Source organism: Rattus norvegicus, chromosome 7, assembly GCF_021556685.1.
Source record: "Rattus norvegicus strain SHRSP/BbbUtx chromosome 7, alternate assembly SHRSP_T2T, whole genome shotgun sequence".
Classification (NCBI taxonomy): Eukaryota; Metazoa; Chordata; class Mammalia; order Rodentia; family Muridae; genus Rattus; species Rattus norvegicus.
This window is the reverse complement of record NC_141540.1, coordinates 39,090,068-39,105,161: the sequence shown is the minus strand read 5'-3', so window position 1 is coordinate 39,105,161 and position 15,094 is coordinate 39,090,068. Positions and strand designations below refer to the sequence as shown.

General features: G+C 44.0%; 1 protein-coding gene across 4 annotated transcripts in view; it reads left to right on the top strand.

Moving 5' to 3' along the window:
• The window catches only part of Plxnc1 (plexin C1), a 153,787-nt gene extending 138,903 nt beyond the window's left edge, over positions 1-14,884 (top strand). Inside the window, exons 24-32 of one of the 4 annotated variants that reach the window (XM_087557870.1) lie at positions 4,337-4,391; positions 6,275-6,306; positions 6,399-6,506; positions 7,599-7,762; positions 9,302-9,449; positions 11,077-11,217; positions 11,304-11,378; positions 12,465-12,565; positions 13,182-14,884. In XM_087557870.1, the coding sequence (XP_087413996.1) occupies positions 4,337-4,391; positions 6,275-6,306; positions 6,399-6,506; positions 7,599-7,762; positions 9,302-9,449; positions 11,077-11,217; positions 11,304-11,378; positions 12,465-12,565; positions 13,182-13,284 (927 nt within the window). In that variant the 3' untranslated portion in view covers positions 13,285-14,884. 4 annotated transcript variants of the gene reach the window in all.
• Positions 14,885-15,094: the final 210 nt, after the last annotated feature.

Here is a 15,094-nt window from a genome sequence, read left to right as displayed (position 1 = left end):
TTCTTATTTATGTATTTATTTATTCATTCATCCATTTTATGTATTATCATGCCCTATCTACATATATGTCTGTATGCCAGAAGAGAGCATCAGATCTCATTACAGATGGTTGTGATGTGGTTGCAGGGAATTGAACTCAGGGTCTCTGGAAGAGCAGCAGACAGCTCTTAACCACTGAGCCATCTCCCCAGCCCACAAACAACATTTTTATATGATTATGTTTGCGTTTTGTCTGTAGAAACCTATCTTTATGGGGTAATCTATAACCTATATGACATAAAGACAGCATCTTGCTATCCATATATCTTATTTATGCACAGACTTATTTTAGAAGTGACTTTATTAGCTTTCGTCTTAGACAAGGGCTTCTTATGTAGCCCAAACTGGCTTCTAGCTCCATATGTTCGAGCTGAACTCTTGATCCTCCTGCTTCTGTAGCCCGAGGGCAGGGATTATAGGCATTTACCACCACACCTAGTTTGTGCAGTGCTGTGATCAAACTCGGCTCCCTGCGTGCTAGCCTAGCACCCTGACAGCTGAGTAAGTCCCAGCTATGGCTTTAAATTGCTGACACGGATTCATTTCATCCCTGTGTGGCCACAACTTCTAATTCTGATGATCAGAAAGTCTACACTTAACTTCTGTCACATTCTAGGCTGGCATCACTGGGGAGGATTTCATATGAAATTGCCAGGTACACCTACCTATTCTGCCCTGAGCTGGAAACCCAGTCCTACTGTAGATCTATCCAGTGGCATTAATCTTCCTTTGATTTAATTTGGTTTCCATCCCTAAAGACAGGGCCCAGAAGATGTTCCTTGCTTCACGGAAGGACAAGTGGATGGATGTGGCACTGGGGAAAGTGGTTAGAGCTTCTGGGTTGCTAGGAACAGCCGCTGTGGTTGTAACTCTTTGCTTCCCATGGCACTTTTGAGAAAGACATTTCTGGCCACGACTTGGCAGCAGCTGACTTGAGAATAGAAATCAGAAAACTTCCACTTCCCCAAACATCTGCAAATTATTTTTCTGTCCTTATACTAGTGTTAAAGCATCACATGGGGTTGAAATGTTCCAGCCCTAGAGCAGCTGTGGAAGTTAGAAATATGCTCACACGCATCCAACCCATCCACTAATAAAATGCTTTCACACCAGCTCTTGGAAGATAATTTTCGGAGCAGAATCTCCTTGGTACAAGCTGCGTCTACACTATCTTAATGCCTGAGCACAGTGCCAGCAACCAAGCGTTGCCAGCTCCCGAAAAGACATTTGAACTTTTGGCAGCATTCCTTATCAGAAGGCCCATCCTCGGTGTTTGTGATTATAGAGGAAGGGTGCTCGCTTTTGGCAAAACAAATCGTCTGACAGTAGCAAAGTATTGGCTCAACACTCGGCAGGATCCATTTGGGACTCTTTCTTTGACAATTACCCAGAATGGTTCACCAGCTTCCTTTTATAAAAGGATATTTATTGGCTTAGAATCAGCACATCCAGCTCTTGGTGGGGAGGGATTTTGTTAACTGCATTCGCACATTCTCGTAAGCATGGTGTGTTCTGCTAAGGGGAGGCCTGCACAGGGCCTTTGTTTTGATTACATCAAATATGGAGAATTGAGAAATGAGAAAACAATGGCTGGCTCAAGGAGAAAGAAGAGGATGCTTGGTGATAACAGCAGCCCGAGAGAACTAAGAACTCTTGCTGGAGTCGCTTTGAGGCCCGATGGTCTAGCTAGCTCTCCCCAGACTCCCCCTCTTCCTACAAGATGTCCTGAACACTGGCAGTGGGAAGCTTCTGGCCTAAACTTAGCAGCTGGCTGGACACAGCTGGCTGGACAGCTGTGTCTGAGGCCTCTGGAGAGCTGGCTCTCCCTCTGTGGGTGTCACCTGAAGGAGATTGTGTTTAATCCTGTGGTGCTTAGCAAGGAGGCCTGTACATTCTGATAACCAGCGTGCAGCAAGCCGAAGCAATTCGAAGACTTCCTCCCCCCACCCCACCTTTTTTTCCAAACCAGGGAAGGCCAGGTCCAAATTTGTATTAGAGCTATCACTTAGCTGATAGGATTCAAAGTGACAGTTGCTCTTCAGACCATAGCTGAAGGGAGGTGAGGTTTGTCCCTGATTTGCTTCCTCTCTACCACGCTTTGTCTTATGCTGTGGACCACCAACCCATCCTTCAGAACCATTTATTCTTAACCCCTGCCTGCCCGTTGTATCTTAGCATCTGTGGTTTCCTCTGCCCAAAGGTAACTTCTACACTAGTCATTTCTAAGGACTTACCTGGTTATGCAAGAAAGACCCTGGAGGGCCAGGGACCCTTGGTTCCAAAAGGCCTCAGAGTGAGGGTGTTGGACTTCATCTCTAGGGAAGGCCACACATAGGCATGGCATTAGCATGACTGCACAATAAAAGCACTGATCATCAACCCACACAGGTAAAGCCTGAATCGATTTTTGACAGAACTATACTGAGTTATAGTCTATGTTCCTCAAGGCCCACATATTTAAAGATAACAATGTAGCTTGGTGACAGAAAACTCACCTAGCAGGCAGAGCCCTGGGTTCTGGATAAAAAAACCAAAAAACCAAAAAACAACAACAACAAAAAAACCCAAACCAACAAAACTAACCTGTTTAAAATGTGGGACTCACTGGTTTTAGGTATAATCATAGAGTTTTAGGTATAATCACAGCCCGACTTCAGAATAGTTCATTGCTTTTAAGAGAAACTCATGACTATTCAGTCTTCTTTATAACTCCCATTTTAAAAAGGCCACTAGACATCTATATAAATTGGCCTGTACTGGGCATTTTAAAGGAAAGAGCTCAGACATGTGACCTTATAATTGGCTTGTTTCAGTTAGCATGTTTTTAACGTTAATCTTCAATGTTGCATGTATTATCATTTCCTTTACCATGGGACAGTTTTTGATGTAAATTCATATCTTGGGCTGTTACACAGTTATGACAAGGGATGTAATGATAGGCACAGTGTATATCGATAAATGATCACAGACTTATATTGACCCTTGTATTTAGGACATCAAGCACACAGTATGTATTGTTTAAGTCCATTTGTCTGAATCTCCAGACCACGTGAAGCTAGTCAGTGAGGTGAGTCAGAGAGGGGACCGCCTGTTGCCTGGGAACGGGCTGCCGTTCTCAGAACCTTGAAATGTTTCACAAAACAATGTAGGTAGAGTTACAGTACCTTTACACAAACCCTGTTTATAGGATTGACCATAGTTATACGTGGAGTAACAGTTGTGCTGGCTAGTTTTATGTCACCTGGACACCAGCTGGAGTCATTTTGGAAGAGTGAACCCCAACTGAGAAACTATTCCCCACCAGAGTGGCAAGTCTGAAGGGCACTCTCTTTTTTTCTGAGACAAGAGTCTCACTAGGCAGCTCTGTATGGATTATGTAGACTAGGCTCGCCTCAAACTCACAAAGACCAGTCCACCTCTATCTCCAGTGCTGGGACTAGAGACATGTGCCACCATGACTGGCCTGTAGGGCATTCTTTTGATTGACAATGTATGTGGGAGGAGCCAGCTCACTGTGGGTGGTGCCATCCCCCGGCAGGTGGTCCTGGATGACATAAGAAATCAGGCTGAGCAAGCCTTGAGAGCAAGCCAGCAAGCAGCACTCCTTCATGGCCTCAGCAAATTCAGACAATGTGACAGAATCTACTTGGGGGTGGGGTGGGGTCAAACAACAATTGCTTATTTCCACATCTCTGGTGCCTAGAAGCCAAGGTTACCAGACTCAAACCTGGTAATCAAAGCCTCTTCCTGATTCCAAGGGTTGTCCTTTCACTGTGTATTTATGTGCTGGTGGTGGGAAGATAGGAAGGTAGGGTGGGGTAGGCTCAGCTCTGTCTTCTCAGAAGGGCACTAATCTCATTCCTGAGGACTTCTCTCTAGGATTTAATTAAGGGCCCTACCTCCTCTTACCACCATATTAAAATAACTCAGCATATCTGTTTGGAGGGCACATAACTGGTAGAAACCTGGAGGTGGGGGGCGGGGCGCCCAGGCCTCTTTTGACCTGCTTGGGGATTGGGCTAAGATGGCTTACTCCTCCCCTCTCCCAGAGGCAGCTCCCATCCCATCTAGGTCGCAGGGTACTCCCTTTCACGCATCTGCTGCCTACGTGTATCCATCACAGGACCATGAGCTCTTGAATGCAGACAGTGTCCTGCTGGTCACCTGGCTAACCTTAGCCTGCATATCAAATGCAGCAGTCCTTGATAAATAACAATCGAGAGAGCTAGTTAACCTAGTTGAAGTTGAGAAAAACCATTATATTTTGAAAACTCACATGTTTTATCTCTGCTTTCAGATATCAAATGGATCCACTATAAAAGTCTTTAAGAAGATAGCAAATTTTACTTCAGGTAACCAATATAACACTATTAACCTTTTTTCCCCCCAAGCTTTGTGAAATATTGCCTTTTTTGCTTATCTTAGATATACAGTCACAGAGGTATGACTGAGTTGTTGCTGTGTAATTCTTCAGAAGCCAAGAAAAACCATTTTGATTTGTCTCTAGTCCTAAGAACACAGGTTCTGCTGGAACAGAAGGGAACTGTAACCATGTTAGTAAAGAAGGCCCAGCACAAAGGAAGTCACTGTCTCTAACAGCTCTGAACCCAGGGCAGCCTCAGCCTTGTAGCTCTTTCCCAAGTCCTCAGTAGAATGGGCACCAACAGCACAGACCGCCCCACACACCCGGCACACCCGGCACACCCGGCACACCCGGCAGGAACTTGCAGATGATCGCACTGCCCTAGACAGCTGAACGAGCAGACAGCCCCTGCGGAGTCTCCAAGACAACACGTAGGCTTCCCAGGCAGCGGAGACTGGAGGAGCCCGTCTTCTGTGACTCCCGAGCTCAATAGATGACCTTAGTTAGACTCAGTACCTAGTCTGTGGATCCACATCCCTTTGCTGATTCTCCCCTCGAATCACAACACTGGGCTGTACAAAGCCACCCTGCTGAGTGGCTGTCATTGAGAGTGAGGAGAGAGCTGTGGCTTTGAAGACTGGGCCTTTAGACTAGCCTGCTGCTTTAGGACCAAGTAGCAGGATCTCAGGCTTGATCTCTTTATGGAACACACGCATGCTCACTCCCTGTCCAGTGTGGCTGAGAACCAATTTGATTTCTGTCCCTCTGATACTCAACCCTTCACCCCCTGTGGCAATCCCAGTCCTGGGTGACCCAACTCTTAGCCAGGCAGCCACAGGAGAATGGCACTCAGCCATCCAGTTAAGGCTGGATGAATTCATGGAGTTGAACTTGAACAGGGATCTTGATAAAGCCTGAGGCTACTAATTTTTCAAGCACTTAACACTATTCTCCAGAGGGCTCCTTCCACGACACAGAGCTGCTGCTGTAGGGCTAGACAGGGACTTGGCCTTGTCCTACCTGTAATCCTGACGCCTTCAGCATCCATTATCCGATGCAGCAAGGCGCTCTGTCTGCTTCCTCCGCCCCCTCGCCTTCAGGACCGGCCTGTCACCAGTGCTTTAGGACGGCCTAAGTCCTTCCTATACCGCAGATTTCTCCTACTAGTGGACGGTTGGTTTTCAATGGACTATCTCCCCTTCTTCTTAATTGCCCTAATTTTTAAATTTTAGTAGCATTGCTAGGTAAGAGTCCCACTCATTGTCAGGGCCTTCGTCTGCCGCGACCCCCACTCCACACCCCAAGTTCTCTTCCTCCCAAACATCCTCTTGCTTGGTGACATTCTCAGTTTGCTTGCTCTCTGAGCTGGACACATTAGAAGGGGTCCAATTCCTTCCCACCCTGGAGCCTTCCCTGATTTACCTGGCTAATCATTTACTTAGGTTCGTCTGTAACAGCTCTTATTCAAAGAAATCTCCTAGACTCAGATGGACACTTTTTTTATACAGCTCTCCCTCACTGAAATTAAGTAATTGTGTAATTAGTAGCAGCAGGAACAAGGCTGGCTTAACTCTGGCTGAGGTTTGGCACTCGGGTGCTCCAGGTCTATTTGTTGACAGGCTAGGATCCCTCCCACCTGTTCCCAGTTAAGTGTTAACTTAGCCCCTGCACTAACATTTGCTCCAGTCCCTAGCCCTGCCTCACACTGCTCAGGTGCAGCCGAGGAAAGTGTTTAGCCATGAAGAGCCCAGTAGATAATAGCTGAGCTGTTGGCTCTGGAGCACAAGCGGGGCTTTTGTTGAGGCCAATTAGTCCGTGGTTGTTTTTTAATGGGCTCCTTTTTCTCTTTCTCTCCCTTTCTCTGGTGTTTAGATGTGGAATACTCAGATGACCACTGCCACTTGGTGAGTTCAGCAGCCTTGTGCTGCCCACTGAACGGCATGCCTTTCATAGCATACCATTTCCCCAGGTAATCACGTACTGTCGTCTGTTTTAGATTTTGCCAGATTCAGAGGCATTCCAAGTAGTTCAAGGAAAAAGACATCGAGGGAAACACAAGTTCAAAGTAAAAGAAATGTATCTGACAAAGCTGCTGTCGACCAAGGTACACTTACTGCTCTAGGAACGCTTTCATGGCCACCTTGGGGGTATATGATGTGTTCAACTTAATTTCCGCTCAAGTGTGAAAATGTTACAAATCCCTTGTGCCTTCTAGCAAAGCAAAATGAAAGTTTAAATTGTAGACACATCCTCTACCCCCTTCAGTTTTTATTTAACTGAAGAGAGAACAGCACTTTATAAATTTCTACTGCAGCATCTTCAATCAGGGCATTTACTATTGTTCCTGCTCCTTTACCATGTCACTATTACTTTTTAGGCTGACAGCATAATTATTCCTTTTTGTTTACTTGTTATCATAGATAAGCAATAAAACTCCTTTGAAATGCAAATAAAACGAGGGGGAAATCTGTGACGATCAACCTAGTAAATCTTACTGCTTTTTTTTTCCATCTTGAAATTAAGAATTCTGTTCACTTATAAAAGTGTTAGATGTGAAAGTCAGAGGAATACCAAATCAGGAGCAAACTGCACTGCATCTCTTTTTTAGGGGTTAGCATAAATCTCTGGACTTCTTCTCCACTAAGAACTGTCACTGTTCCCTGGCCTTGTTAGCTTGCTGGGCAGGCTTCCTCAGCAAATCTGCTCAGACCTGTGTGCTAGGCAGAGGAGTGCCTACACCTTCTGCTTTTTTCAGTTTTCCCAGAGAGCTGTGCCTTCATATTTGACTGCTTTGGGAAGTCAAAGCCTGAGATGAAAATGCAAGCAAGAACAAACAGATCTAGCAGCAAAGCACTTCACTCAAGTTTCCACAGGCTGTACCTAGCAAAGGTGGAACATTAGTGGCTTCTAGTGTGCACACGCACACATGTGCGTGCGCACAGACACACCTATACCTACCTCTACCTCATACTCCCTCTAAACAGTGATGCTGTCAACAAGTTTATGTACCAGATTTATATGTGAGCAAATTCAGGACCCCTGTCTCATCTCATGCTAGCTCGTTTGAGTTTCACATTTCCCCCTCAGCTGACTTTTCTCTGGCTGGTATATCACTTTCTCTGAACTTGATGCTGGCTTTTCCATTAGTTTTTCAAAACTACCCCCATGTATTTCAGTCTCCCATTCTGTTTTCCAGGTGGCAATTCACTCTGTGCTTGAGAAACTCTTCAGAAGCATTTGGAGTTTGCCTAATAGCAGGGCCCCATTTGCTATAAAATACTTCTTTGACTTTCTGGATGCCCAAGCTGAAAACAAAAAAATCACAGACCCTGATGTCGTACATATCTGGAAAACAAACAGGTGGGAATGTAGGTGATTACTGGCTGTTTTCAAGAACCTAGAGCAGAATATTAAATAGTTATTGTATCAGAATCTCTCTCAGGGTTTGACTTCTATTCTAGATGATAAAATAACAAAATTCTCTTATCTTTTAATGCATGAAAGGGGAATGTTAGACTAGCAAAGAATGAGAAATTAAGTGTTTTATGGTTTAACCTATTATCTTTACTAAACTGTTATTTTGCCTACAATAATTGCTTTATAATTTTCAAGTTGTGTATTTACACAGATTCTACATGGTTCATGCTTTTGTCATTTAGTAGTAGACAGTGTTATTTATTTTACATTTACCTTAAGAAGCAGGATAGCCACATTTGTGCTAGTATCTTCTCAGAAGATGGCTATAGCTTACTGCTTCTACTTGAAATGCTTTGCACCTCAGCTAATAAAGACTCAGACATGACACAATAGTATGCCTCTTGTGAGCTCAAAGCCCTCGAAACGCTAGCAAGTAGTAGAGGTGAAGTTTCAGAGCTTAGTCAGTCTTTCCCTTTGATCTGGGTTCCACCCTTCGCTCTGGCAGACTGCTATCCTCAGTTCCAGCCCATATCCCAAGGTTCTGCAGCTCCTACACCCAGCATGGGTGCTAACCACCAGCCTGACTGACCCATCGGAATCCCAGCACCCATGTGGTGGCAGCAGTAAGTTAGGCCAGAGTTGGGACAGAGATATGGGGAGGGCTTTGAATGATTCTCAAGCTCATATTCCAATATTTACTTCACTGTCTACACTGTGCCATATTGCTGGGCACTGTGGTATAGGAAACACTTCAAAGTTTGTCCTCAAAGTGTGCATTCTAGTAGGTAGAGAGATGGGGTGCATTCACCGAAGTGCACCAGAAGGCGATGTGTGTAATGGAGATGGTAAAAGAGGGTAGGAGTATCAGGTCAGGGTGTCCAGAGGTGTCTCCTGGATGAGGAAAGGATTAGACTACATGGAGTAGGAGAACAGTAAGCAGACCACACAGCAAACTCCTGAGATGTGACCTTGGTTGATATGAACTGAAGACATTAAAGGGCCCAGTGGAGATGAAATGAGGTCACTGGAAAGTGGCAGGAGAGGAGACCCTGACTGAGGGACACACAGTTCACCAGAGGAGTGGTAAGATCTGATTCTCTTAGAAGGATCAAGATCTGGGGACAAATAATTCAGGCAAGATGTCAGTTACTTAGACCAGAGTGCCACACTGAGGACCCACTCAAAGGGGTCAGGTGTAACAGATTTGAGTGAAAATTTCTTGTTGGTGAATGACATCATCCCATAGAACCCAGACATGGAAGAAATCCTTGTCCAGGGCCATTCTGACCTCTCTAGCCTGCTCCCTCCCTCACTGCTGAGTCAACCCTTTCCGGTCTGAGTGATGTTGCCACCTGCTGCTTGTTAGTCTGGCTAAGCACGTTTATGCTCTTCAGTAACAAGATCACACACACTCATTAACTGGTGAGCAGACCTGGCTGTGTTAAGTCCTGCCTGAGAAGAGATTGTTTTCCCTTCAAACAGCCTCCCTCTTCGATTCTGGGTAAACATCCTGAAGAACCCTCAGTTTGTCTTTGACATTAAGAAGACTCCACACATAGACAGCTGTTTGTCAGTGATTGCCCAAGCATTCATGGATGCCTTTTCTCTCACAGAACAGCAACTGGGGAAGGTAAGGCCCAGCTTTGCTTTCTGATAAATATCCCTGAAAATCACTTCCCGAGACAGATGTTTCACAGCTACCTCAGGTGCCACAACCCTCCTCATAATTGCCAACTCTTACGTTGTTCCTGACTTCACTCCGCTCTCTAAAACCTCCCTGTCCTCTTATTCCTCTCATGTCTTCATTCCCTCCCTACTGGACAGTAACGGCCACCTAACCCACACCCCTGGCTCTGCTCCCCACCCCGCCGCTAAACTCTTCCTTTTCATAGTCTAAGTGAATTTCTTCCTACAATGGGGTCTTTGCTGAGCTTCTGGGCCTTCCTGACTGGCCTCAGTCCTGTTAGTAAATCCTCCTTCATCTGCCACTGTTTGATTCCACAAACGCAGTTTCTTGATGTGTATGAATTACTGCAGGAAACTCTGATCTGTTTGCCTGTGAACTTCCCTAGTGCGTCTCCTACACCATGTTGAAAACACAATGTGTTTGTTTGCAGGAAAAGGAGCTTTTAAAAACATCACTTCCTAGGTTTAGTTAATCCTTCAGGTACTGTGATACCCATTTTACAGATGAGTCTGAGGTCCAGAAAGTGTCACAAGTCTTGTTTATCACTAAGTAGTTTAGATGATCTCTTATCTGTCTAGCTGTGCAGTCCTTGTCCTTCCCTGCAGTCTGTTAGTGACTCTTCCCACCACACTCAGGCAGTGTGAATTTCTCTCCCCAAGACTGTAAGCTTCTCAAAGGCGGATGTAGTTACCGTCATCTTTGTTCCATGCCATGTCTACCAGTGATACTTGGAGAAGTAAATGTTAATTGAATGGATAGTCATGCAACTTGCAGAGCTCACTTAAAACCCAACATGTAGTGCTCAGAAATATCTCAGTCTACAGCCTTCAGACCAATTCTCCAAGCCATGATTCAGCCATGACTCTTGTAAAGCACACTGGGACTAATCACTAATTGGACTATCTTCACAGAAAAATTTTAAAACATTCGTCAACAATAATTTCATCTTTACTTAGTTGCTTCATAATGTTGCTACTGTACTTCTATGACACCATGCAAATTTCCAAGGAGTACTTGTAAAATTGGTCATCAGAGTTACCAGTACTGGTGACATGTGCTTCCTGGAGAAACTGGAAGATCTTTAGAATCTAGTGAAATAAAGGGACAAGCTAGAAAATCTGCCACTGCCAACTACTTACCAGTTTCACAGTTATATAAAGGGCTCAATCAGTTCTACAATCAAGTCTTTTATAAATGCCAAAATTCACTGGTGGGTGAGGGTGAGAGCAACGTTTTAATTCAGGCTTTTTAACGACCATTAGTAATGAACTGTGATTGAAATAAGTTCCATTGTTACCGTAACTCAAAATCATGCAAAAATAATAATTTTAGTTCTTTTATGAGAGGAAGGCTGAATATATTAGCATTTAATCTGCCTGAAAATAACAGTGACTCACCAGAACTATCTAGATAGCAGTCAGTCACTCAGTCACTCAGTCGACGTTCACTGGGGCCTCCTGCAGGAAGCCTTGTTGGCAGGAGGGGATGCTGGCGGCAGTTCAGTCACACTGAACCACTGTGCATTCCCCCATGACTTTGTTTGCTTCTTGTGGCTGTTGCTGTTTTTCAGGAAGCACCAACCAATAAACTTCTCTATGCCAAGGATATACCAACCTACAAGGAGGAAGTGAAGTCTTACTACAAAGCAATCAGGGATTTGCCTCCATTGTCATCTTTAGAAATGGAAGAATTCTTAACTCAGGAATCTAAGGTATGGCTACCAAGCAGAAATAAGCTTCTAAATTTGTCATCACGAAAACAGTCATTTCAGAGTCTCTCAACAAGTTTTTCTTTCAGAAACATGAAAATGAATTTAATGAAGAAGTGGCCTTGACAGAAATCTACAAATACATCGTAAAGTATTTTGATGAGGTAAGTTGTTTTCTTTTTTTATTTTACCACTTGTTTAACCCACGAGCCCACCACAAGGACTTGGGTATAGCCTTCCATCCCAAATAGCCAGAAAGGGAGGCCCCCGAGCCAGAGTGCACATGGCTGCCCTTCTTGTAGTCTGTCCTGAATTTACATTTGAGTTCATGGGGCCTAAAGCTACAACAACTCAAGTAAACCCTGATTAGTAAAATATGGCCCTGTTAAATGGGACCAGTTTATGTTTGATTGTGGTCTGCTAACAGTGAAAGCTAAGCCTGTTAAATTCTACGGTTATGAGATCAGGATACCCTCCTAACTTAAGCAACTATCAATACACGATGTTCTCACTCAGGCTTCTTATGACCATAAGTAGCAACTACCATTCGCCTTTATGACTAATTCTCCTTAATCTGGATTCCTTGTTTCCAAATATATGTTAACTCCCCCTTCCCTGATTCCCCCCTACTCAGTCATGCTGGGACAGGCTATCCATGTCAATGGTGAGAATAGCTCACCAATTCCATTTGCTACTTGAAGATCAAGTGGAGAGCTAAGGTAGGGTAGAGGCAATGAGTCCCTTAAACACGATAAGCATCCCTCCCTCTCCAGGGGCCAGGGGTGAGAAGGGAAGCACTCGGGAGGGGAGGGCAAGGGAAGGGAAGGGAGGGAGAGAGGTGGAAGGAGTCCTCTCTGATCAGGATGCCCCTGCCTGCTGCATTTGAGGAATACTTGCCTGCATGCTGGCTGCCCAGGGATGCTTGCTGTGCTTGGAATGGCTGTGACATAATGCACAAGAAGCCGGGCCTTGGAAGTTGGGGGCCCATATTTGTAAGCAAATAGATGGTATTTCTTTCGGCTTCTATTTCAAGCCCAAGTGTTGTTGATCCTGTGATAATGACTTAGCAAAACAACTTGCAAAGTGAGTATGGAAATGATCGGAGAAAACTGCTGGCATCTGTTTCATACAGATTTTTTTACCACTCACAGCATCAGGAATGCAAAAAGAAAGGCAGAGAAGCCCACCAGAATTGTGAATTGTACTGCTAAAACTCTAATATGTAAAATAACTGTTCTAATTGTCAACAGATTCTAAATAAACTAGAAAGAGAACGAGGGCTGGAAGAAGCTCAGAAACAACTCTTGCATGTAAAAGTCTTATTTGATGAAAAGAAGAAATGCAAGTGGATGTAAGCACCCTGGGGCCTGGCTTTATTTGACAAAGTTCTTCAGACAGCTTGGGAGCAAAATGGCTGCTTGAGCTACTCTTTGTCGTTAATGTCTTAAGTTTGCACATGGGTTCCACTTCCAGCACTGTCTTTTAAGAGACCAAGGCACACGCACAGCTTTTAGAAAGCGTTATCAACTACTGTGCCTGTTGGTATGTCGTGGGAACCTTCTGTAAATAGAGCTGAAGTGGTTGTTGCAAACAGCCTCCTTGTTTACAGAGAATACAGGGCCAGTAAGCAAGTGTCAGTATTGTAACTAGTCTCCACTTAAGCACAATGGTATCTAAGTGGCTTTGTTGGAAAACTACAGCTATGTAGCACTTGTGACTACACTGTACTCCTGCGGAGGGAAGGGGATACCAACAATGCTCACACTGTGAAAGGAGTCATGTGGAAATAAGGTGGGGGTGTTAGGGCAGCCCTGAGGATCTGCAGCATTAGGTCACTTTCCCTAGGAGTTCTTGGAAAGGCTGAAGGCAGAATTTGGTAGTGTGTACACTTAGCATTCGTGAGTGTGTGTGTTTAAACCAAAAACTAACAGTGTTGCAACATTGTTGAAAGGGCTCGTGTTTTTCAGTGGTTGCCAGCCGGGCTCATCAGCTCACCTCCATCTCATCAAAGCAGCTCTAAAGCAAGGAGAGTGGGTGGGTTTCACTGAAATGCAACAGCAGTTTTCCTAGACTCTGTCCTACAGTGTCTCCTTTTTATCTTTTTCATGTATCTGGTAGTGGACATGTTGGGTATTGTAAGAAAAGAGTTCATGACTTTACTTCTGTTTGATCAGAACTGTCTGTGGATGTGTAAGTCACTCCTGTAACCTTACATTTCTGTGCTAGTGTCTCCTTGCTTTAGATTTCTGGTGAACCCTGTGGTTATAAATACTTGTGTGTGATTAAAATAAAAGATACATTTTACATTTCATCAAATTGTTGTTCACATTGGAGTATTATATATAAATATATATTTGAGGCCCAAGGCCTGGAAAATATTAGTACAACTTGGTATCTTAGTCTTACTATGTACTTTTTGAAAGTATTCCTTACAGGAGAAAGATTTAAAATACTCATTTTATTCGTGCCTCTTTTTTTTTTTTTCAAAGAATTTCCTATCGAGTTATAATGTAGTCTTTTTTATTGCTGATTTTTTATTCCCAAATTTTTGCTGCTCATGACCAATTTTAATACCACTGTGTTTTCCTTCTATTAAACAGAAGTAAAAAGTGTAATCTGACAGCTCTCTCACTTACCTTGTAGCGGGCACCTTTTACCCTTGGTGTTCCAAACCCCCCAGTTTAGGAAGGAATTTTCTTTCAATCAGCAAATAAACCATCGAGCACACATTCCTTTAAAACCATTTACCAGCACTGTCTGGACCGTCTAGAATGCAATGTGAATTGTCTCGGTAAACGCAATCCTTTTGCTCCTTACTGTCCCATAAAGTAGAAGAGAGGGGACACCTCAACAGTGCAGTTGCTGCCCCGACAGGCACCTTCCCGATCCTATTTCTTGTGACTTGTCTGTCCAATGGACACATCTCAAAACTACTACCAAATAGTTTATTTCTAAGTAGAAAGGTGAGAGGTCTGGTCCCCATTTAAAGCTGCTACTGTCTTCAAAGAGGTGAAGGCATTCATAAGAGAAAAGCTGGAGGAGACTCGAGAGCCAAGGGTAGGAGAATTGCCCAACAAACCCCCTTCTCTGGGGAACAGGGAACTCGAAGGCGGAGCCTCAGCTTTAGCTATCACGGAATGCCACATATGGTGAGGGTGTCCCTGTCCAGCTCTCTGACCGCCTCTTCCAGGAGTTAGGAACTTTGGGCAAGTCACTTACCTCTTTGTGCCTCAATTTCTGTATTCTCTTTCTAACCTACCTCACCGAGGTGGTGTGAAGACTCACTAATGTATGTAGTGTTTGTCAGTCCTCCAGTGGAAAGCACTATCTACATCACACTTTGGATCGCATTAGGCAAACGCACAGAATGTCCAAATTAGATGTGTGCTGAAGACAATCAGTCACTGGGCCTCTCCTCAACAACTAAAGAAACAGATGACAAACGCTCTCTATTTTCAAGTTTCTTTGCATATTTTTGGTGCAAAACAATTACTTTATAAACTTTTTTTTTCTAACACTAGTGTCTAAAGCAGCATTTAAAAGTTACTTCTGTTACTTTTTCTGTATTAGGATTTAAAGTCTATTTCTTACTGTATAGCTGACTGAAGCTGTTCTTGGAGATGAATGTTTTAAATGTCTATATCCAGAAATAAACATTTTGCTGTAACAACTGTGGACTGTCTGTCTGTTCTAGTTACAATAGGTTTCTTAATCTAAATTACGTTTCAGGAAAAAGACACACACATAAGCAGCTCCACTCTCTGACACCCTGTGTTCACCGAGCAGCCTGGCTGCAGAGACTTCTGTACAGTGACAGGTCCACACAAGCTTGTGCTTTGGTTTGTTGACATGAAATTTTTCCAATGGAGTTCCTCTAAAA